Below are 23,003 nucleotides of genomic sequence, written 5' to 3' on the forward strand. Positions count from 1 at the left end.
GACTTGGACAGGTTAGGCGAATGGGCAAATGCATGGCAGATGCAGTATAATGTGGATAAATGTGAGGTTATCCACTTTGGGGGTAAAAACATGAAGGCAGATTATCTGAATGGCGGCAGATTCGGAAAAGGGGAGGTGCAGCGAGACCTGGGTGTCATGGTTCATCAGTCATTGAAAGTTGGCACGCAGGTACAGCAGGCGGTGAAGGCGGCAAATGGTATGTTGGCCTTCATAGCTAGGGGCTTTGAGTATAGGAGCAAGGAAGTCTTACTGCAGTTGTACAGGGCCTTGGTGAGGCCTCACCTGGAATATTGTGTTCAGTTTTGGTCTCCTAATCTGAGGAAAGACGTTCTTGCTATTGAGGGAATGCAGCGAAGGTTCACCAGACTGATTCCAGGGATGGCTGGACTGACATACGAGAAGAGACTGGATCAACTGGGCCTTTATATACCGGAGTTTAGAAGGATGAGAGGGGATCTCATAGAAACATATAAAATTCTGACGGGACTGGACAGGTTAGATGCGGGAAGAATGTTCCCGATGTTGGGGAAGTCCAGAACCAGGGGACACAGTCTTAGGATAAGGGGCAGGCCATTTAGGACTGAGATGAGGAGACGCTTCTTCACTCAGAGAGTTGTTAACCTGTGGAATTCCCTGCCGCAGAGAGTTGTTGGTGCCAGTTCATTGGATATATTCAAGAGGGAGTTAGATATGGCCCTTACGGCGAAAGGGATCAAGGGGGTATGGAGAGAAAGCAGGAAAGGGGTACTGAAGGAATGATCAGCCATGATCTTATTGAATGGTGGTGCAGGCTCGAAGGGCCGAATGGCCTACTCCTGCACCTATTTTCTATGTTTCTATGAGAAATAGCCACAATACTTTTGATATAATATAACCACAAATTACCACTGTTGATTACCATTGTATCTACCCCTCATGCCTAAATTGCCACTAACCCACACTGCTACCTTCTTACTTCTATGTGGTGCACCTCGTGACCAGAGATTGAGAGGTGAGTTGCTGGGACATTTCTGCTGAAACCGCTGAGGACTGAGGTAACCCTCATTTCTGTGAAATTGCATCCTTGAAGGTCCTGCATTCCAACTGCATCACTGCTGATTTTGCCAGTACTCCTGGGCTGAGGTAGATACCTGCTTCTTATAAGGGGAAGATAAGATCTCGCTGTGTTGGGAGTGATCTTGGACTTTCATAGAACCGGAGAGGATGGCCAAGAGTCTGACAGCACTGGGTTTTGGGTCCCTGTGACTGTCAGTGTGGGAGGGGCGGGTGTGGAATCCTCAGGTCTGTCATAAGAACAGAAGAAATGGGAACAGGAGTCGGCCATACTGCCCCTTGAGCCTGCTCCGCCATTCAATAAGATCATGGCTGATCTGATCATGGATCAGCTCCACCTCCCTGCCTGCTCCCCATAACCCCTTATCCCTTTATTGTTTAAGAAACTGTCTATTTCTGTCTTAAATTTATTCAATGTCCCAACTTCCACAGCAAATTCCACAGATTTACAACCCTCAGAGAAGAAATTTCTCCTCATCTCATTTTTAAATGGGCAGCCCCTTATTCTAAGATCATGTCCTCTAGTTCTACTCTCCCCCATCAGTGGAAACATCCTCTCTGCATCCACCTTGCCAAACCCCCTCATAATCTTATACGTTTCGATAAGATCACCTCTCATTCTTCTGAATTTCAATGAGTAGAGACACAACCTACTCAACCTTTCCTCATAAGTCAACCCCCTCATCTCCGGAATCAACCTAGTGAACCTTCTCTGAACAGCCTCCAAAGCAAGTATATCCTTTCATAAATATGGAAACCAAAACTGCACACAGTATTCCAGGTGTGGCCTTACCAATACCTTATATAGCTGTAGCAAGACTTCCCTGCTTTTATACTACATCCCCCTTGCAATAAAGGCCAAGATTTCATTGGCCTTCCTGATCAGTTGATGTACCTGCATACTATCCCTTTCGTGTTTCATGCACAAGTACCCCCAGGTCCCGCTGTACTGCAGCAATTTGCAATCTTTCTCCATTTAAATAATAACTTGCTCTTTGATTTTTTTCCGCCATAATGCATGACCTCACACTTTCCAACATTATACTCCATCTGCCAAATTTTTGCCCATTCACTTAGCCTGTCTATGTCCTTTTGCAGATTTTTTGTGTCCTCCTCACACATTGTTTTTCCTTCCATCTTTGTATCGTCAGCAAACTTGGCTACGTTACACTCAGTCCCTTCTTCCAAGTCGTTAATATAGATTGTAAATAGTTGGGGTCCCAGCACTGATCCCTCCAGCACCCCACTAGTTACTGGTTGCCAACCCGAGAATGAACCATTTATCCCGACTCTCTGTTTTCTGTTAGTTAGTCAATCCTCTATCCATGCAAATATAGTACCCCAACCCCGTGAATTTTTATCTTGTGCAGTACCTTCACTGGGTTGTAAATAATTGACAATCCTTTGCAAATATTGAATTTAGTGAATTGTGACCGTCCACTAGATAATGTGAATACTTTTCCTTCAATAGATTAAGATTACAGTTACATAATGGCTGATTTAATAACATTTATGTTTAATTTTAACCAGCAAAATTCCATTAGCAATTTTTACATCTCTTGGAAAGCGTGGATCCTGTAGCCGGCATGGTCTGTGAACAGTCATTTTCAACATATACAACAAACCTTAAACAGCTCTCAACATTTTCTACACATCAAGTAACAAGAGTCTCCCTCACCCCATTTCAACAGGATAAACAAATCTTATGCAAACAGGAAGTTGTTCTTTACATTGTAAATGTGAATAGGACAAGGTCTTTTGCTCCCTCATTCCCCTTTTGTTTTTGTGTCTCTCAGCTTAGCACATTTTCTGAAGTAAAACATTATGTAAATATTTTTTTATTTAAAAGTTTAGTTGAAAAGCTATTTAAATTAATCCTCCAGTTTGTGTTCAAATAATCAAAAACAGACAAACTGAGGGATGAATGTTGGTCCAGGTTGACTCACTACTCTTCTTCGAAAACTTGCCACGGGATTTTTATGTCTACCTGAAAGGGCAGAAAGGGCCTTGGTTTAACGTCTCATTTGAAGGATGGCACCTCCGACAGTGCAGCCTGTCCTCAACTATGAGACGATGGGCTCAAATCCTCGAGTGGGGCTTCAACCCACAATCTTCTGACTTAGGTGAAAGTGCTACCAACTCAGCCAAGCTGGAACACAAGTAAAAACATTAACGAAGGTGCTCAAAGATACAAGATGCAACTTTACAGTTAAGTTTAATTACGAAATACATAATTTTGTGTGTTACAAACCATTTTAAGGACATTAGAAATCTCCATTTTCTAAGTTAGAGGAAGCTTATCTGCCTCCAAGCCATCTAAAATTGGGCAGCGCTTTGGTTTATAATAGAATAGCAAAACTCTAAATTCTACCCTCCACACGCACTTGTGTGAACTGCATTTCGTGGGTCAATACTGCATTGCTGAAGAAGCCAGTCTATTTTTCTTGACATGTATCCCTTCAGTCTAGTGCTAGTTCATGAGATTCCTGAAGCTAGTGCCCACATATGCCATCTTATAGCAGAGTTATTACCTGCTCACTGATGCTCAGTTTGTATTCTGTCAGGACCACTCTGTTCCAGAACTCATTACAGTTTTGGTCCAAACATGGACAAAAGAGCTGAATTCCAGAGGTGAGGTGAGAGTGACTGCCCTTGACATCAAGGCAGCATTTGACAGAATGTGGCATCAAGGAGCCCTAGTAAAACTGAAGTCAATAGGAATCAGGGGGAAAACTCTCCACTGGCTGGAGTCATACCTAGCACAAAGAAAGATGGTTGTGGTTTGTGGAGGTCAATCATCACAGCTCCAGAACATCGCCACCAGAGTTCCTCAGTGCAGTGTCCTAGGCCCAACCATCGTCGGCTGCTTCAGCAATGAACTTCCCTCCATCATAAGATCAGAAGTGGGGATGTTCGCTGATGGCTACATGGTGTTCAGCGACATTTGCAACTCCTCAGATAATGAAGCAGTCCGTGCCCGCATGCAGCAAGATTTGGATGACATTCAGTCTTGGACTGATAAGTGGCGAGTAACATTCGCAAAACACAAGTGCCAGACAATGACTATCTTCAACTATCTCCAACCACCGCTCATTGTCATCCAACGGCATTACCATCGTCGAATCCTCCATCAACATCCTGGGGGTAACCATTGACCAGAAACTTAACTAGACCAGCCAGATAAATACTGTGACAACAAGAGCAGGTCAGAGGTTGGGTATTCTGCAGCATGTGCATGGGAATTCCATCACCTGAAAGTTACACACCATTCTGATTTATAGGATATCGGCGTTCCTTCATCATCGCTGGGTCAAAATCCTGGACTCCCCTCCCTAACAGCACTGTGGGAGCTCTTATACCACATGGACTGCAGCAGTTCAAGGCGGCGGATCACCACCACCTTCTCAAGAGCAATTAGAGATGGGCAATAAATGCTGGCCTTGCCAGCGACGCCCACATCCCATGAACGAATAAAAAGAGTGAAGGAGAAACTCCTCAAAGGTATCCAGTGTAATTACACAGACATGATGCTGGATGATTGACAGATGAGTAACACAGATTCATGTAAATTAGGATTTGATACAAGAGGATGTTAAGGAACCAGTTTCTGTCCCTACAACAGATTAGTTTGAATGGAAAGTAAACTCAGAATTTTCTGAAACATGCCCATTTGGCACACTGCAACATTTACTAAAATTCTAGCAAATTACAGAACTCACCACCTCACAGATAGTAAAATAAAAAACCTAAAAATCTGACATAAAAACAGAGAACACTGGAACACTGGAGACAGGTCAGCCAGAATCTGGAAGAAAAAACAGGTTAACGTTTCGGGAGTTTACCTTTCGACAGAACCTAGAACGTTAAAACTGTCTTTTTTTTTAAAAACAGTACTGACTGAATTGCTGAGCATTCCCAGCATTTTCTGTGTGTTTTCTCAAACGATTGCGATGAAGAGTTTCCGCTTTGGGCACGGTCAGTGATCCGGGCGCAAGCTGCACTAGCTTTAAGATTTTTTTTGTTCAGGTTTCTGCTGAAACTCATTTGCATACAGTCAAACGTAAAATCTTTCATGACCAGCGCAAACAGGCAGTGCAATAGAATATAATTTTTTTTTAAATTTTGCATTAAAAATATTCCTTTATGTATTTAAATGTGGTAACCTGGTGCAGTTTTACTAATACAACTGAAAATGGGTTTATCACAAAAACTAAGCATTTTTAATCAGAGTTGCCCGTTTTAAATAACCGAAAATGACTTAAAAACTACACAGAACCATTTACTAGTAATGTTGGTGTGTAGCAGTCAGTTTCTTAGTAAACTAAACAAATATTTAAAAGCTTTTAATAGGTGCCCATTAGCGTCCTTAGTGTCCGAAAAAAAAAGCTTAATTTTAAGAAACTCATTGGAGGGCTGCAAAGGGCTTGATTAGCGGAAACTCGCCATGATGATTAATTTGATTGGGGGCGTGGCTGGCTTCAAGTGCGTTTTTTAAAATAGCGCAAAAGATCGCAGAAACTCTATTAGCGGTGGACATAATTTGGGCTAGTAATGCCTCTCACTGTAACGATAGTGTTCATTACCATTAGACCAGAGAACAGAGGGGTAATACTGGGTCACGGAGCGGTGATGAGAGGAGTGACTGGGTCACGGAGCGGTGATGAGAGGAGTGACTGGGTCACGGAGCGGTGATGAGAGGAGTGACTGGGTCACGGAGCGGTGATGAGAGGAGTGACTGGGTCACGGAGCGGTGATGAGAGGAGTGACTGGGTCACGGAGCGGTGATGAGAGGAGTGACTGGGTCACGGAGCGGTGATGAGAGGAGTGACTGGGTCACGGAGCGGTGATGAGAGGAGTGACTGGGTCACGGAGCGGTGATGAGAGGAGTGACTGGGTCACGGAGCGGTGATGAGAGGAGTGACTGGGTCACGGAGCGGTGATGAGAGGAGTGACTGGGTCACGGAGCGGTGATGAGAGGAGTGACTGGGTCACGGAGCGGTGAGCAGAAGGGGGCTGTGTAGTATTAATGAAGATTAATAGAATAGATTGGCGAATGATACTTAAAGGGTTGATGGTAGATAGGCAATGGCAAACATTTAAAGATCACATGGATGAACTTCAACAATTGTACATCCCAGTCTGGAGTAAAAATAAATCGGGGAAGGTGGTTCAACCGTGGCTAACAAGGGAAATTAAGGATAATGTTAAATCCGAGGAAGAGGCATATAAATTGGCCAGAAAAAGCAGCAAGCCTGAGGACTGGGAGAAATTTAGAATTCAGCAGAGGAGGACAAAGGGTTTAATTAGGAGGGGGAAGAAGCTTGCTGGGAACATAAAAACTGACTGCAAAAGCTTCTATAGATATGTGAAGAGAAAAAGATTAGTGAAGACAAACATAGGTCCCTTGCAGTCAGAATCAGGGGAATTTATAATGGGGAACAAAGAAATGGCAAACCAATTGAACTAATACTTTGGTTCTATCTTCACAAAGGAAGACACAAATAACCTTCTGGGAATACTAGGGGACCGAGGGGCTAGTGAGAAGGAGGAACTGAAGGAAATTCTTATTAGTCAGGAAATTGTGCTAGGGGAATTGATGGGATTGAAGGCTGATAAATCCCCAGGGCCTGGATAGTCTGCATCCCAGAGTACTTAAGGAAGTGGCCCTAGAAATAGTGGACGCATTGGTGGTCATTTTCCAACATTCTTTAGACTCTGGATTAGTTCCTATGGATTGGAGGGTAGCTAATGAATCCCACTTTTTAAAAAGGGAGGGAGAGAGAAAACAGGTAATTATAGACCGGTTAGCTTGACATCAGTAGTGGGGAAAATGTTGGAATCAATTATTAAAAATGTAATCGCAGCGCATTTGGAAAGCAGTGACAGGATCAGTCCAAGTCAGCATGGATTTATGAAAGGGAAATCATGCTTGGCAAACCTTCTAGAATTTTTTGAGGATGTAACTAGTAGAGTGGACAAGGAAGAAGCAGTGGATGTGGTGTATTTGGACTTTCAAAAGGCTTTTGACAAGGTCCCACACAAGAGATTGGTGTGCAAAATTAAAGCACATGGTATTGGGGGTAATGTATTGACGTGGATAGAGAACTGGTTGGCAGACAGGAAGCAGAGAGTTGGGATAAACGGGTCCTTTTCAGAATGGCAGGCAGTGACTAATGGGGTGCCACAGGGCTCAGTGCTAGGACCCCAGCTATTTACAACATACATTAATGATTTAGATGAAGGAATTGAGTGTAATGTCTCTCAGTTTGCAGATGACACTAAGCTGGGTGACGGTGTGAGCTGTGAAGAGGATGCTAAGAGGCTGCAGGGTGACTTGGACAGGTTAGATGAGTGGGCAAATGCATGGCAGATGCAGTATAATGTGGATAAATGTGAGGTTATCCACTTTGGGGGAAAAAACACGAAGGCAGATTATCTGAATGGCGGTAGATTAGGAACAGGGGAGGTACAACGAGACCTGGGTGTCATGGTGCATCAGTCATTGAAAGTTGGCATGCAGGTACAGCAAGCGGTGAAGGCGGCAAATGGCATGTTGGCCTTCATAGCTAGGAGATTTGAGTATAGGAGCAGGGAGGACTTACTGCAGTTGTACAGGGCTTCACCTGGAATATTGTGTTCAGTTTTGGGCTCCTAATCTGAGGAAGGACGATCTTGCTATTGAGAGTGCAGCCAAGGTTCACCAGACTGATTCCCGGGATGGCAGGACTGACATATGAGGAGAGACTGGATCAACTGGGCCTGTATTCACTGGAGTTTAGAAGGATGAGAGAGGATCTCATAGAAACATAGAAAATTCTGACGGGATTCAACAGGTTAGGTGCAGGAAGAACGTTCCCGATGTTGGGGAAGTGCAGAACCAGGGGACACAGTCTAAGGATAAGGGGTAAGCCATTTAGGACTGAGATGAGGAGAAACTTCTTCACTCAGAGAGTTGTTAACCTGTGGAATTCTCTACCGCAGAAATTTGTTGATGCCAGTTTGTTGGATATATACAAGAGGGAGTTAGATATGGCCCTTACGGCTAAAGGGATCAAGGGGTATGGAGAGAAAGCAGGAAAGGGGTACTGAAGTGATGATCAGCCATGATCTTATTGAATGGTGGTGCAGGCTCGAACGACCAAATGGCCTACTCCTGCACCTATTTTCTACGTGTCTATGTTTCTAAGATGAAAAAATGACATAAACACAAGCTTTGTGCTATTTTGTTAGCTGAAGATGCCCTAAGGATTATTTCTCAGCAAGGAACAAGTATTTAAAAGGTAGAACTATTATGCATGTCCAAGCGCCTACAATGGAATGTAGTGCAGCTATTCCAGGCACTGAATCATATATCACAGCAAATGTTGCAATCTGCTCAGCACACTCTATACGGGTTGTTTAACCGGTAGTCTAATTGCAGCCTGTTAAGCCTCTGCTCCATGACAATTTGTAAGCAAGTGAAGAGCCAACAGCCCATGTGTTCTGCATCTGGTATGTAAAATCTCCCAGAACAGTAAGGATTACACCAATCTGTTAGCTCAGAGCATGCTGCAGATCACAAGTGCTCACAAAAAGCCACAGCCTCAGCAACAGGTCAAGGTGACATTTGCCATCAATTTTTGGGGACCACACAAAACAGGTTACTAATGACAACAGCCGATAATCCTCGGGTATGCGTAACCAACAACAAGCTGTATAATACAGGCACCACTCCGACCTAAAAAAAACATAATACCAACTCTGATTCTAGAACTCCAAGGGATGGGCAAGGTGCTTTAATGCTAAGAAATAGGAGAGCGCAGAAGAATGCTTGAAATGTCAGCTGATTGGCATTCTCTCGATAGATGCTGCCTGACCTGCTGAGTATCTCCAGCGTTTTCTGATTTTCTTTCATTATTCAGCAGTAATTAGCTTTTTGTGATAGTTAAAATTGAGCAATATGTAGATGAGAATCCCAGCTGGTTCCTGATGACTCCTTGCAATAGACTGTAACTCATTTAGCCTGTGAGCTAAAACAAAGGTGCTGAACACTGTCATTTTCAGGGACTTATGGTCACAAATCTGTTGTGGTCACAAATCTGAAAAAGTTCAATTGGAGGCTACGACTTGTAAAAACTACACCCAATGTAACATTTTGGGACTTTGCCCTGGAAGGATTTTGTTTCAATTCACATTGCAATAAACAACGTGTTTATATAGTTCAGTTAACGGAAGTACAATGAGACAAAAACTAACACTGAGCCAAACGAGAAGATATTAGGAGGGGTGGCTGAATGCTTGGTCATAGAGGTGGGTTTTAAGGAGGGGTTCAAAGGAGGAGAGAGAGATGCAGAGGTGATTATGTTTAGGGAGGCAAGTCCAGAGCTTAGGCCTAGACGGCTGAAGGCGTGACTGCCAATGGTGGGATGAAAGGAGTAGTGGATGCATAAGAGGCCACAGTTGGAGGAACTGGTTTGGTCAACCATGTTAAAGGCTGCAAACAGGACGAGAAGGATAAGGAGGGATAGCTTACCATGGTAACACTAACAGGCAATGTCATTTGTGACTTTGATTAGACCATTTCAGTGCTGTGACAGGGTCAGAAACTTGATTGGAGTTAAAAGACTTGCATTTATATCGCGCCTTTCACGACCTCTGGATGTCCCAAAGCGAGTTGCAGCCAATTACATACTTTTGAAGTGTAGTCACTGTTGCAATGTAGGAAATGTGGCAGCCAATTTGCGCACAACAAGCTCCCACAAATGTGATAATGACCAGATAATCTGTTTTTGTTATAAATATTGGCCAGGACACCAGGGATAACTCCCCTGCTCTTCTTCGAATTAGTACCATGGCATCTTTTACATCCACCTTAGAAAGTAGATGGGGCCTCAGTTTAACATCTCATTCGAAAAATCACACCTGCATACTGTACTGGAGTGTCAGCCTAGAGTGGGTCTTCAACCCACAACCCCATATTGAATTTGGGAGTTGACATGATGTTTAATGACATTGGAGAGGAATGGGAAGTTGGAGATGGGGTGGTAGTCTGCAAGTAGAGAGTACTCAAGGCTAGGTTTTTTGAGGAGGAGGCACAGTACACCCAAGGAGACCCCACGTACAGGAAGGGAAGTTGTGTAGTCAGCAGTTTAGTGGAAATGGGGTCAAGGGTGCAAGGAGTCTCATGGACAAAATGAGTTTGGAGGGGGCATGATAAAAGATAAGAGACAAACTAGGGAAAGGTAAGAATTCAGGGCTAGGGCAGGGGGGAGGAAAGGAGGAGGAGGATGCGGCACAGACAGCCGAATGGATGGTCTCAATCTTAGTGACAAAGATGTCCATTTATTGCTATAAGGATAGATTCAGCTTCCACAGAGTTAACATCCAGAGAAAGAAAAGTCATTTAGCATTACCCTATAGCAGCTCACATCCTAATGCTAGGATTTGCTGAATAGACAATACAGGAATCATAAGTTTCCACATCAAAGGGTCATCATTTCATTCAAAGCAGTAACTTTGACAGTTCAGCAAGCCACCCCTCAACACACACAGATGAGGGAGGCATCAGAAGACTGTTAATGGGGGGAGTCAGAGGCAGTTAGAGTGACAGAGAGAGTGTCTATGGTGAATCCAAGACCCCTTTCTAATTTAATCCCACTGTACATTTCTGATATTTATGATCCAAGTGTAGAATTTTATATTTCATTTGCCTGCCCAATCTCATCACCAATCTCAATCCTGTAAATCTCTAGCTACATCCTCTATTTCTACTGATCTCCCCACTTTGGTCTCGACAGCAAATCTGACAAGTTTGCAGTTGGTTTCTTTATGTAGCTTAGTAAGCACAGGTGTTCAAGTACTGACCTATGCGGGACTCCACTCAACCTCTCTCGCCAGTCTGACATTACATCTCTCACAAGTTTGCTGGTGTCTTGCCCAGTCCCATGTTTTACCCTGGGTTCCTGTGGCTTTTAGTTTAGTTTGAAGTCTTTCACGTGGAACTTTGTTAGATTCAAATGAACTATCTACTTTATCTGTCTGTTTAGAGACATTAAGGTGGTTTGTCGGGAAAGAGGATCCTGTCTAATGCAGGTGAATATTGCTGTGAAGGTTCTTGTCCAGGATGGAATCGATTGTAATACTATCCCTGCTGATGTGAGGCTATGAGGCTGATTATTATCTGGGTCAGAGATGCTGCCCTTTCTCAACACAGGGGTTGGGCTAACTGCCTGCAGCCCTGTGCCACTCGTAGATGTCCAATACTTCCGTCCTAGTGATAGACTGCTACTGTAAACATTCCTCACATAGTCGGTTTCAGAATCCCAGGATATGAGTCACCTGACTTGGCGATACTATAGACTTCGAAGGTTCGACAGCAACTCAGTGTTACTGAATATTCAATGAACACATCCAATATACTTCAGCTGTTTTACCTTCTGAAAATTCACAGGGCAGCAGGGGAAGATAACTTAATTGCTTCCAAAGAAGAGTACCTTGAGAGTCCTGGTTGGAGCCCAGCCTGTGCCATCGATGGAGTGTTCCCTCAGCAAGCTGCAAAACACCAAAGGAAGATTTCAGCAGACTTGAGGTACAGCAAGAGGTCGATGGTGTTTCACCAGTGGAGAAGGTTCCAACAGCAAAACTTTGGAAAATGACTGACTATATCTAGGCTTTGTTGTGAAACAATTAGCTACTACACACGAGTGATTGAAACATTTGGAAACAGGAGGTTAACACAAAAAAACAGCTTCAATGCATCCTTTAAATTTGTTACTGGATAATTTGTCTGATATATTTTCGCTATCAGATTATCTCTGAGGTTTCACCAAAGCAATAGAAGTGATCGTTATTTACACCTGAATCAACACCTGTCAGTTGGAGCACGTTTGCACTGCACACATCCAGAGCACATTTCGACTGCACACAGCCAGAGTACATTTGGACTGCACACAGCCAGAGCATATTTGGACTGCACACAGCCAGAGCATATTTGGACTGCATACAGACAGACAGTATTAAATGAGTACTTTGCATCTATCTTCACCAAGGAAGAGGATGCTACCATAAACATAGTGAAGGAGGAGGTAGTGGAGACACTTGATAGGATAGCAATTGATAAAGAAGAGGTATTAGAAACGCTGGCTGTACTTAAAGTAGATAACTGACCAGGAGCTGATGGGATAAATCCTAGAATGCTGAGGGAGTTGAGTGCGGAAATCGCAGATGTACATCAACCGCATTACCCTCATCAACCCTCTCCATTACCTCATCAAAAAATTGAATCAAGTTGCTTAAACACGATTTGCCTTTAATAAATCTGTGCTGGCTTTCCTTAATTAATACACCCCTATCCAAGCGACTGTTGATTCTGTTCCTGATTACTGTTTCTAAAAGCTTCCTCACTACCGAGGTTAAACTGACCGGCCTGTAGTTGCTGGGTATATCATTCCTCCCTTTTTTTGAATAATGGTGTAATATTTGTAATTCTCCAGTCCTCTGGCACCTACCTATGGAGGATTGGAATACTGGGTAACCGCGGATGTATTGGCCGTAATATTCCAATCCTCCATAGGTAGGTGCCAGAGGACTGGAGAATTGCAAATATTACACCATTATTCAAAAAAAGGGCGGAATGATATACCCAGCAACTACAGGCCGGTCAGTTTAACCTCGGTAGTGAGGAAGCTTTTAGAAACAGTAATCAGGGACAGAATCAACAGTCACTTGGATAGGGGTGGATTAATTAAGGAAAGCCAGCATAGATTTATTAAAGGCAAATCGTGTTTAAGCAACTTGATTCAATTTTTTGATGAGGTAATGAAGAGGGTTGATGGGGGTAATGCGGTTGATGTAGTGTGCATGAATTTCCAAAAGACGTTTGACAAAGTGCCACATAATAGGCTTGCCAGCAAAATTGAAGCCCATGGAATAAAAGGGACAGTGGCAGCCTGGATACAAAACTGGCTAAATGACAGGAAACGGAGAGTAATGGTGAACGATGTTTATCGGACTGGAGGAAGGTATACAGTGGCGTTCCCCAAGGGCTGGTTCCATGATCACTGCATTTCTTGATATATATTAATAACTTGGACATTTCACAATTTCAAAATTTGCAGATGACACAAAACTTCGAAGTATAGTGAAACAGTGAGGAGGAGAGTGATAGACTTCAGGAAGACATAGATAGGCTAGTTAAATGGGTGGACACGTGGCAGATGAATTTTAATGCAGAAAAGGGTGAGGTGTTGCATTTTGGTAAAAAGAATGAGAGGACAGGACAAATAAACGAAATGGTACAATCCTAAAGGGGATGCACAAACAGAGTTTTTGGGGGGTATGTGTGCATAAATCATTGAAGGTGGCAGGGCAGGTTGAGAAAGCAGTTTATAAGAACATAAGAAATAGGAGCAGGAGTAGGCCATTTGGCCCCTCGAGCCTGCTCCGCCATTCAATAAGATCATGGCTGATGTGATCCTGGCCTCAACTCCACTTCCCTGCCCGCTCCCCATAACCCTTGACTCCATTATCATTCAAAGGTCTGTCTATCTCCACCTTAAATATATTCAAAGACCCAGCCTCCATAGCTCTCTGGGGTAGAGAATTCCAAAGATTCACGACCCTCTGAGAATAAATTCCTCCTCATTTCTGTTTTAAATGGGCGAACCCTTATTTTGAAACTATGCCCCCGAGTTCTAGATTCCCCCATGAGGGGAAACATCTTCTCTGCATCTCCCCTGTCAAACCCCCTCAGAATCTTGTGTGTTTCAATAAGATCTCCTCTCATTCTTCTAAACTTCAAGGAGTATAGGTCAAACCTTTCTTCCTATGACAGTCCCTCCATCTCAGGAATCAACTTCATGAACCTTCTGTGAACTGTCTCCAATGCAAGTATATCCTTCCTGGGCTTCATAAAGTGGTACAGAGTACAAAAGTGTGGAAATTATGAAGAACCTGTATAAAACAATGGTTCGATCCCAAATGGAGTACTGTGTCCAATTCTGGGCACCACACTTTGGGAAGGATGTGAAGGCCTTAGAGAGGGTGCAGAAAAGATTTACAAGAATGATTCCAGGAATGAGAGACTTCAGTTACGTTGAAAGACTGCAGAAGCTGGGGTTGTTCTCCTTGGAGCAGAGAAGATTGATAGGAGATTTGATAGAGGTGTTCAAAATTATGAGGGGTCTGGACAGAATAGCTAGAGAGAAACTGTTCCCAGTGGCAGAAGGGTCGAGATCCAGAGGACAACAACAAGAACAACAGCAACTTGTATTTATAGAGCACCTTTAATGTAGTAAAACGTCCCAAGGTGCTTCACAGGAGTGTTTTAAGACTAAACAAATAAATGCGACACCGAGTCACATAAGAATTAATTACGGCATATGACCAAAAGTGGGTCAAAGAGGTAGGTTTTAAGGAGCGTCTTAAAGGAGGAAAGAGGTAAAGAGGTGGAGAGGTTTAGGGAGGGAGTTCCAGAGCTTGGGGCCTAGGCAACTGAAGGCATGCCACCAATGGTTGAGCAGTTATAATCAGGAATGCTCAAGAGGGCAGAATTTAGGGAGCGCTTATATCTTCGATGGGGGGAGGGGGAGGCGTTGTGAGGCTAAAGTAGCTTACAGAGATAGGATGGGGTGAGGCCATGGAGGGATTTGTAAACAAGGATGAGAATTTTGAAATTGAGGAACCAATGTCGGTCGGCAAGCACAGGGATGATGGGTGAGCGGGGCTTGATGCGAGTTAGAACACGGGTTGGCAAGTTTTGGATGACCTCTAGTTTACGTAGGGTAGAATGTGAGAGGCCAGCCAGGAGTGCATTGGAGTAGTCAAATCTAGAGGTAACAAAGGCATAGATGAGGGTTTCAGCAGCAGATGAGCTGAGGCAGGGGCGATGATGGGCAATGCTCCGGAGGTGGAAATAAGCAGTTTTAGTTATGCCACGGCTATGATGCAGGAAGCTCATTTCAAGATCAAATATAACACACCTATGTTGCGAACAGTCTGGTTCAGCCTCAGACAGATGCTAGGGAGAGGGATGGAGTCGGTGGTTAGGGAACGTAGTTTGTGGCAGGGACCAAAGACAATGGCTTCAGTATTCCCAATATTTAATTGGAGAACATTTCTGCTCATCCAGTACTGGATGTCAGACAAGCAGTCTAACAATTTAGGGACCATGGAGGGGTCGAGAGAAATGGTGGTGAGATAGAGTTAGATGTCGTCAACGTACATGTAGAAACTGAAGCCGTGTTTTCAGATGATGTCGCCAAGGGGCAGCATATAGATGAGAAATAGGAGGGCCCCAAGGACAGATCCTTGGGGGATATCAGAGGTAACGATGCGGGAGTGGGACGAGAAGCCATAGCAGGAGATTTTCTGGCTACGATTAGATAGATAAGAATGGAACCAGGCGAGTGCAGTCCCACCCAGCTGTACGGTGGAGAGGTGTTGGAGAAGGATGGAATGGTCAACAGTCTCAAAGGCTGCAGACAGCTCGAGAAGGATGAGGAGGGATAGTTTGCCTTTGTCACAGTCACAAAGGATGTCATTTGTGACTTTGACGAGAGCCGTTTCGGTACTGTGGCAGGGGCGGAAACCAGATTGAAGGGATTCAAACATGGAGTTCCAGGACTTGTTCAAGGACTTTGGAGAGGAAAGGGAGGTTGGAGATGGGGTAGTAGCTTGCAAGCACAGTGGGGTGTCAAGGGTTGTGTTTTTGAGAAGAGGGGTGATGACGGCAGATTTGAAGGAGAGGGGGACAGTACCTGAGGAGAGAGAACCATCCACAATGTCAGCTAATATGGGAGCCAGAAAAGGAAGTTGGGTGGTCAGCAGTTTAGTGGTAAGTGGTCTCATAGACAAGATGAGCGTGGAGAGGTCAAGTGGGAAAATCAGAGAGAAACTGGAGAGAGATACGAGTTCAGGGCTAGGGCAGGAGGGAACCTCAGAGGAAGTTTGGGCTGGTGGGCTAGGGGAAGGAAGGGAAGTGGCAGAGCAGCTGATCGGATGGTCTCAATCTTTGAGACAATGTCGTCCATGAGCTCCCCGCATTTGTTGCTGGAGGCGAGTGTGGTGGAGACAGGGGAGAGGGGTATAAGAAGACGATTAGCAATAGAGAATAGTAGCTGGGGGTTATCTTTGTATTCCAGAATGATCCTGGAATAGTGAGCAGTTTTGGCAGACAGGAGTAGGAACCGATAATACTTTATGTGGTCCAACCAGATCTGGCGGTGAATGGCTAAACCAGCTGTCCGCCACATCCGTTCAAGTCTGCAGCCCCTGGACTTGAGGGAGCAAAGATGAGGGCCGGCCAGGGTGAGAGAGTGTAATGGTTTTATTAGGGCATCCAAGGTGGTGGTGAGGGTGTGGTTGAGCAGATCGGTGGCTGCAAAAATATCATGGTGAATAGAGAGTCAAAGGCTGGACAGTTTGGAGTTGATAAATGCAGTTGTAAGAGAGTCGGGAGACAGTTGGGCGGACACAGAAGGAAGTAGGGTTGGGTGAGGAAAGGAGTATGCGGGTGGAGAGCGATATAAGGAAATGGTCACAGATGGCCTTATCTGCAACTGACACGGTAGGAATAGCAAGGCCACGAGAGATGGCAAGGTCAAGGGGGTGGCCGTGAATATGGATTGGTGAGTTCACATGGAGGGAGATTAAGGGAGGATAGGAGGGAAGTGAACTGATAGGAGAGAGAGCATGATGAATTGAGATGGAGGTTGAAATCACCGAGGATGAGAAGTCTCTCGATGCAGAGGCTGAAGGCAGAAAGCAGTGAAGATATCTCGATGATAACATTTTTATGGTACTTGGGTGGGTGGTAGAGAACGGGAATTTTAAATGAGACGTGAGAGGGGTGGAATAAGGACACAGAAATAAGAAGATTGGCAAAAGAAGCAAAGGCGACATAAGAAAAAACTTTTTTACACAGCGAGTGGTTAAGATCTGGATTGCACTGTCTGAAAGGGTGAGAGGCGCAGACTCGATTTTATCTTTCAAAAGGAAGTTGGATGAGTATCTGAAGGAAAAAAAACTGCAGGGCTATGGGGAAAAGGCAGGGGAGTGGGATGAGCTGAGGATCGGCACGGGCTCCACAGGCCGAATAGCCTTCTTCCATGCTGTAATCATTCTATGATTCTATGAGAACATTTGGACTGCATACAGCCAAATCGCACACATCCAGAATACATTTGAACTGCACACAGCCAGAGTACATTTGAACTGCACACAGCCAGAGTACATTTGAACTGCACACAGCCAGAGTACATTTGAACTGCACACAGCCAGAGTACATTTGAACTGCACACAGCCAGAGTACATTTGGACTGCACACAGCCAGAGTACATTTGGACTGCACACAGCCAAACTGTACACAACCAGAGCATGTTTGGACTTCACACAGCAGATCTGTGCTCTATTTGCACAGTGGGATTAGTTTCCTTGAACAGTATGTTGTGGAACCAACCAGGGAGTAGGCTATATTAGATCTAGTACTGTGTAATGAAGCAAGATTAATAAATGATCTCGTAGTAAAAGATCCTCTCGGAATGAGTGACCATAATATGGTTGAATTTCAAATTCAGTTGGTGGGAGAGAAAGTTGGTTCTCAAACCAGGGTCTTAAGTTTAACTAAAGGAGACTACAAAGGTATGAGGGCAGAGTTGGCTAAAGTGAACTGGGAAAATAGATGAAAATATGGGATGGTTGATGAGCAGTGGCAGACATTTAAGGAGATATTTCATAAATTGCAACAAAAATATATTCCAATGAGAAGGAAAAACTGTTAGAGAAGGGATAACCATCCGTGGCTAACTAAGGAAATAAGGGAGGGTATCAAATTGAAAACAAAGGCATACAATGTGGCCAAGACTAGTGGGAGGCCAGAGGATTGGGAATTTTTTTTAAAGCCAGCAGAGAACGGCTAAAAAAAATGATTAAGAGAGGGAAAATAGATTATGAAAGTAAACTAGCACGAAATATAAAAACAGATAGTAAAAGTTTCTACAGGTACATAAAAAGGAAAAGAGTGGCTAAAGTGAATGTTGCTCCCCTGGAGGATGAGAGTGGGGAATTAATAATGGAGAATAGGGAAATGGCAGAGACGTTGAACAAATATTTTGTATCGGTCTTCACGATAGAAGACATGAAAACATCCCAATACTGGATAATCAAGTGACTATAAGGAGGGAGGTACTTAATTCTATCACTAATGAAGTAGTATTAGGTAAAATAATGGGACTAAAGGCGGACAAGTCCCCTAGACATGATAGCTTACATCCTAGGGTCTTAAAAGAAGTGGCTGCAGAGATTGGTTATAATCTACCAAAATTCCCTGGATTTTGGGGAGGTCCCAGCGGATTAGAAAACTGCAAATGTAACGTCCCTATTTAAAAAAGGAGGCAGACAAAAAGCAGGAAACTATAGACCAGTTAGCCTAACAACTGTCATTGGGAAAATGCTGGAGTCCATTATTAAGGAAGCAGTAGCGGGACATTTGGAAAAGCATAATTCAATCAAGCAGAGTCAGCATTGTTTTATGTTTGACAAATTTGCTGGAGTTCTTTGAGGATGTAACGAGCAGGGTGGATAAGGGGGAACCAGTGGATGTGGTGTATTTGGATTTCCAGAAGGCATTCGATAAGGTGCCACATAAAAGGTTACTGCACAAGATAAAACTCATGGGGTTGGGGGCAATATATTAGCATGGATAGAGGATTGGCTAATTAACAGAAAACAGGGAGTCGGGATAAATGGGTCATTTTCCGGTTGGCAAACAGTGACTAGTGGGGTGCCGCAGGGATCGGTGCTGGGTCCTCAACTATTTACAATCTATATTAAAGACTTGGATGAAGGGGCCAAGTGTAAAGTAACCAAGTTCGCTGATGATACAAAAATGGGTGGAAAGCAAATTTGTGAGGAGGACACAAAGAATCTGCAAAGGGATATAGACAAGCTAAGTGAGTGGGCAAAAATTTGGCAGATGGAGTATAATGTGGGAAAATGTGAGGTTATTCACTTTGGCAGAAATAATAGAAAAGCAAATTATAATTTAAATGGAGAAAAATTGCAAAGTGCCGCAGTAAGGAGAGACCTGGGGGTCACTGCATGAAACACAAAAAGTTAGTATGCAGGCACAGCAAATAATCAGGTAGGCAAATGGAATGTTGGCCTTTATTGAAAGGGGGATAGAATCTAAAAGCAGAGAAGTCCTGCTACAACTGTACAAGATATTGGTGAGGCCACACCTGGAGTACTACGTACAGTTTTGGTCTCCGTATTTAAGGAAGGATATACTGGCATTGGAGGTTGTTCAGAGAAGGTTCACTAGGTTGATTTCAGAGATGAGGGGGTTGACTTGTGAGGATAGGTTGAGTAGGTTGGGCCTATACTCATTGGAGTTCAGAAGAATGAGAGGTGATCTTATTGAAACTTATAAGATAATGAGGGGGCTCGTCAAGGTGGATGCAGAGAGGATATTTCCACTCATAGGGGAAACTAAAACTAGGGGACATGGTCTTAAAATAAAGGGCTGCCCATTTAAAACTGAGATGAGGAGAAATTTCTCAGAGAGCAATGGAGGCCGGTTCATTGAATATATTTAAGGCGGAGATCGACAGATTTTTGAGCGATAAGGGAGTAAAGGGTTATGGGGAGCGAGCAGGGAAGTGGAGCTGACTCCATGATCAGATCAGCCATGATCTTATTGAATGGCGGAGCAGGCGCGAGGGGCCAAATGGCCTAACCTTACTCCTATTTATTATGTTCTTATGTTCTTTAAGCTATAGATAATGACAATCCTAGTTCAGGGGATTTTATATTACAACATAGCCTGGCTGTGCCCAATCAGCAGTAATCAAATTACCAAAATCCTAAACATATACATTAAAAAAAATGTATTTTGTGATTTGAAATTCGACAGATCTCGATCTATCACAAACTTCTGGCTCTCTCCCACACATGGGGACACTCATGGTTACAGTTTAAGCTCTCAACTAACTTTTTCTTCCTGTTTAGAGAAAAAGACAACGGTCGCGCCTCATCTCTCACAAATCTGAAATTTATAATCTGATTTATTTATAACTTTACTGTCTTTTGGATGAGATGTTAAACCCTCTCAGGTTGGCATAAAAGATTCAGCTTTATTTTAGAGAAGAACAGGGGAGTTCTCCCCAGTGTTCTGACCAATATTTATCCCTCAACCAACATCAGTATAACCACTGCATTGGTCGTTTATGGGATTTTGCTGTCCGCAAATTGGTTGCCCTGTTTCCAACATTACAACAGTGACTACACTTCAAAAAGTACTTAATTGGCTGTAAAACGCTTTGGGATTTCCTGTGGTTGTGAAAGGCACTATAGAAATGCAAGTTCTTTGCTTCTCTTATGCGTGCAATGAATGGCAGTAATGTACAGATATGTTAACAATTACCATGATATTTTGATCAGTGTGCAGGAGCCACCTACCTGCGAAGGGCGAAAAACCCACTGTCAGACTATATGCTTTATACTAAAACTAATAATCAAATTTATTTACGGGAATTGAAATGCAAAAGAATACAGCGTGAAACGTGCAGCACAAATATTTAGAAATCAACTATTGAATTAGTCCACAAGAGTTTAAATATCTTATTCAGAATAGATTTCTGACACAGTCAAATAACCGAGAAGACTTTTGGAGGACAGAGACATTTATAGCCTTGTAATGTTTATACATGGGGAAAGGAAATATTTTTGCCTACCAAATGGAATCTAAATAGTAATTACAGAAACTGAAACAGAGTTGAAAACTGCTCCCTTAGTTTAAACACTGACTAGAGGGTGAGTGGCAGCACATTGCTTTTATGGCAAAAGAAGCTTTTCCTGCTAAAATGTTACAAACTTTTGACATTGGCCTGGATTTTGCGGTGGGTAATGATGGAGAACTGTCAGCATTTGCCATCATTACCCCTCTGAAACTGAACGCAACTTCAGGATTTAGTGCAACATCATCTAGATGCAGAAGTGGGAAGGGATCTCATAGAAACATATCAAATTCTGATAGGATTGAACAGGTTAGATGCATGAAGAATGTTCCCGATGTTGGAGGAAGTCCAGAACCAGGGGTCACAGTCTAAGGATAAGGGGTAAGCCATTTAGGACTGAGATGAGAAGAAACTTCTTCACTCAGAGAACTGTGAACCCGTGGAATTCTCGACCACAGAAAGTTGTTGAGGCCAGTTTGTTAGATATATTCAAAAGGGAGTTAGATGTGACCCTTGTGGCTAAAGGGATCAAGGGGTATGGAGAGAAAGCAGGAATGGGGTACTGAAGTTGCATGATCAGCCTTGATCATATTGAATGGTGGTGCAGGCTCGAAAGGGCTGAATGGCCTGCTCCTGCACCTATTTTCTATGTTTCTAAGTCCCGAAGTTGCGGTCAGTCATTCACTGCTCCGATACAGGCTGCATTGTGGATCGCCGCCCCCCCCCAATAGCCGCCAATCCGTTAAATCAGTGAAACTGACGAAAACATGAGCTTTTCCGCACTAATATCACCGTTAAATAGCCCATTAAATGTTAAGCCTGGTTGGAATATGTGTAGCTGGGGTATTAACCGAGTATTGACTGCTATACAACTGTTCTGGCACTGAAAAACTACTTTTTATATTAGTGGACTGTCAAATTTCTTCATTATGATAAAAATTAAATTTTTTTTAAAGTTTGTTCATGACATTTTACCTCAACCCCATGTATATGACCCAATCTTTATTTTGGTCTCTGTAGCATTTTTTTTTTAAAGTGCAGATAATCAGTGCTATTTCATTTCCTGGTTTGCTGTCTGAGAATTCTTCAATGTGACTGGCTGCTTAGATAGCTTGATGATGTTACTGCTGCACTACGGTCTGAATCCCCCATTCACAGCAATACAATCAACTTAACGTTTTGCCACAGAGATCACGAGATGCCTAAGGAAGGATATACTGGCCTTGGAGAGAGTACAGAGTAAATTTATCAGAATTACACCTTCACTCCAAGGGCTAAATTATGAGGCGAGCTTACATAAACTAGGATTGTATTCCCTGGTATTTAGGAGATTCAGGGGTGATTTGTTTGAAGTTTTCAAGATATTGGGCTTAATTTTCCCCAGCGATTTGAGCCGTTTTTTTGGAGCAGTCTGCTTTTTTGGCCTAAGTTTAAAAAACCACAGTTAATTTGTACCAGCGTAACCAGTTAGTTACGATTTTTTTTTTAGGTAAGTTTTGTTTCAGCCAAAGGGGGCGTAACCTGCCACTCGTGCCAATTCTGGACAGTTAGGCAAGTTTGGCCAGCTGAGAGTTACTCCAGTTCTGCTTAGGCCAGCATATGTGGCCTCTGTAGAAAAACCTTCTGGAGAGTTAAAGAAATCGGCGCAGGTAAGTGCTGCAGATGCCCAGACAGCAGCAGCAGGAAAGGTGAGGGGGAGAGAGATGGGGGGTGGGAAGAGAGAGGTGGGGGGGGGGGGAGAAAGCCTTTCGGGTATAGTTAGGTGCGGGGACCGGGAGGGAAGAGGCCATTCGGCCTGGGATAGGGGCGAGGGAGTGGACCAGGAGGCCACTCGGCCTGGGCTAGAGAGCAGGAGAGCGGATCGGGAGGCCACTTGGTTTGGCTTAGGGGCGGGAGAGCACACCAGCAAGCCCTTCGGCCTGGGCTAGGGGCGGAGTAGCGGGACTGGCTTTAATCATTGGAGGTAAGTTGCTGCAATATATTTTTATGTGTTTTTAAATTGATGCAATGTATTTTAATGTATTGGGAGCTGGCTGTATGTTTCACTTTGCAGCCTCAGCTCACATTGTGTCCCTGGTTACCATGGCAACCCGATCTTTTTGGCACAGATCTAGGCTCCACACCCAAAACTAAAGGGCAGGTTAGGCCACGCCAAAAGGAAGAAATCCAACGGGGAAACTTAGAACTTTTTTTTTGCCGTATTCGGGCCCCAAAAAA

The 23,003-nt window shown here is 43.7% G+C and overlaps 1 protein-coding gene across 4 annotated transcripts in view; it reads right to left on the minus strand.

Annotated features, from left to right (window-relative positions):
• ube2f (ubiquitin-conjugating enzyme E2F (putative)) overlaps positions 1-23,003 on the minus strand; it is a 160,195-nt gene that overhangs the window by 17,152 nt on the left and 120,040 nt on the right. For 3 of the 4 annotated variants that reach the window (XM_070876096.1, XM_070876094.1, XM_070876095.1), the window contains one exon: positions 11,547-11,604. In XM_070876096.1, the coding sequence (XP_070732197.1) occupies positions 11,547-11,604 (58 nt within the window). Of the gene's footprint in view, positions 1-2,976; positions 3,224-11,546; positions 11,605-23,003 lie in introns of those variants that run through there. The other variant, XM_070876097.1, reaches the window with a different exon arrangement.

The sequence above is a fragment of the Pristiophorus japonicus genome, chromosome 3, assembly GCF_044704955.1.
Source record: "Pristiophorus japonicus isolate sPriJap1 chromosome 3, sPriJap1.hap1, whole genome shotgun sequence".
NCBI classification, from domain to species: Eukaryota; Metazoa; Chordata; class Chondrichthyes; family Pristiophoridae; genus Pristiophorus; species Pristiophorus japonicus.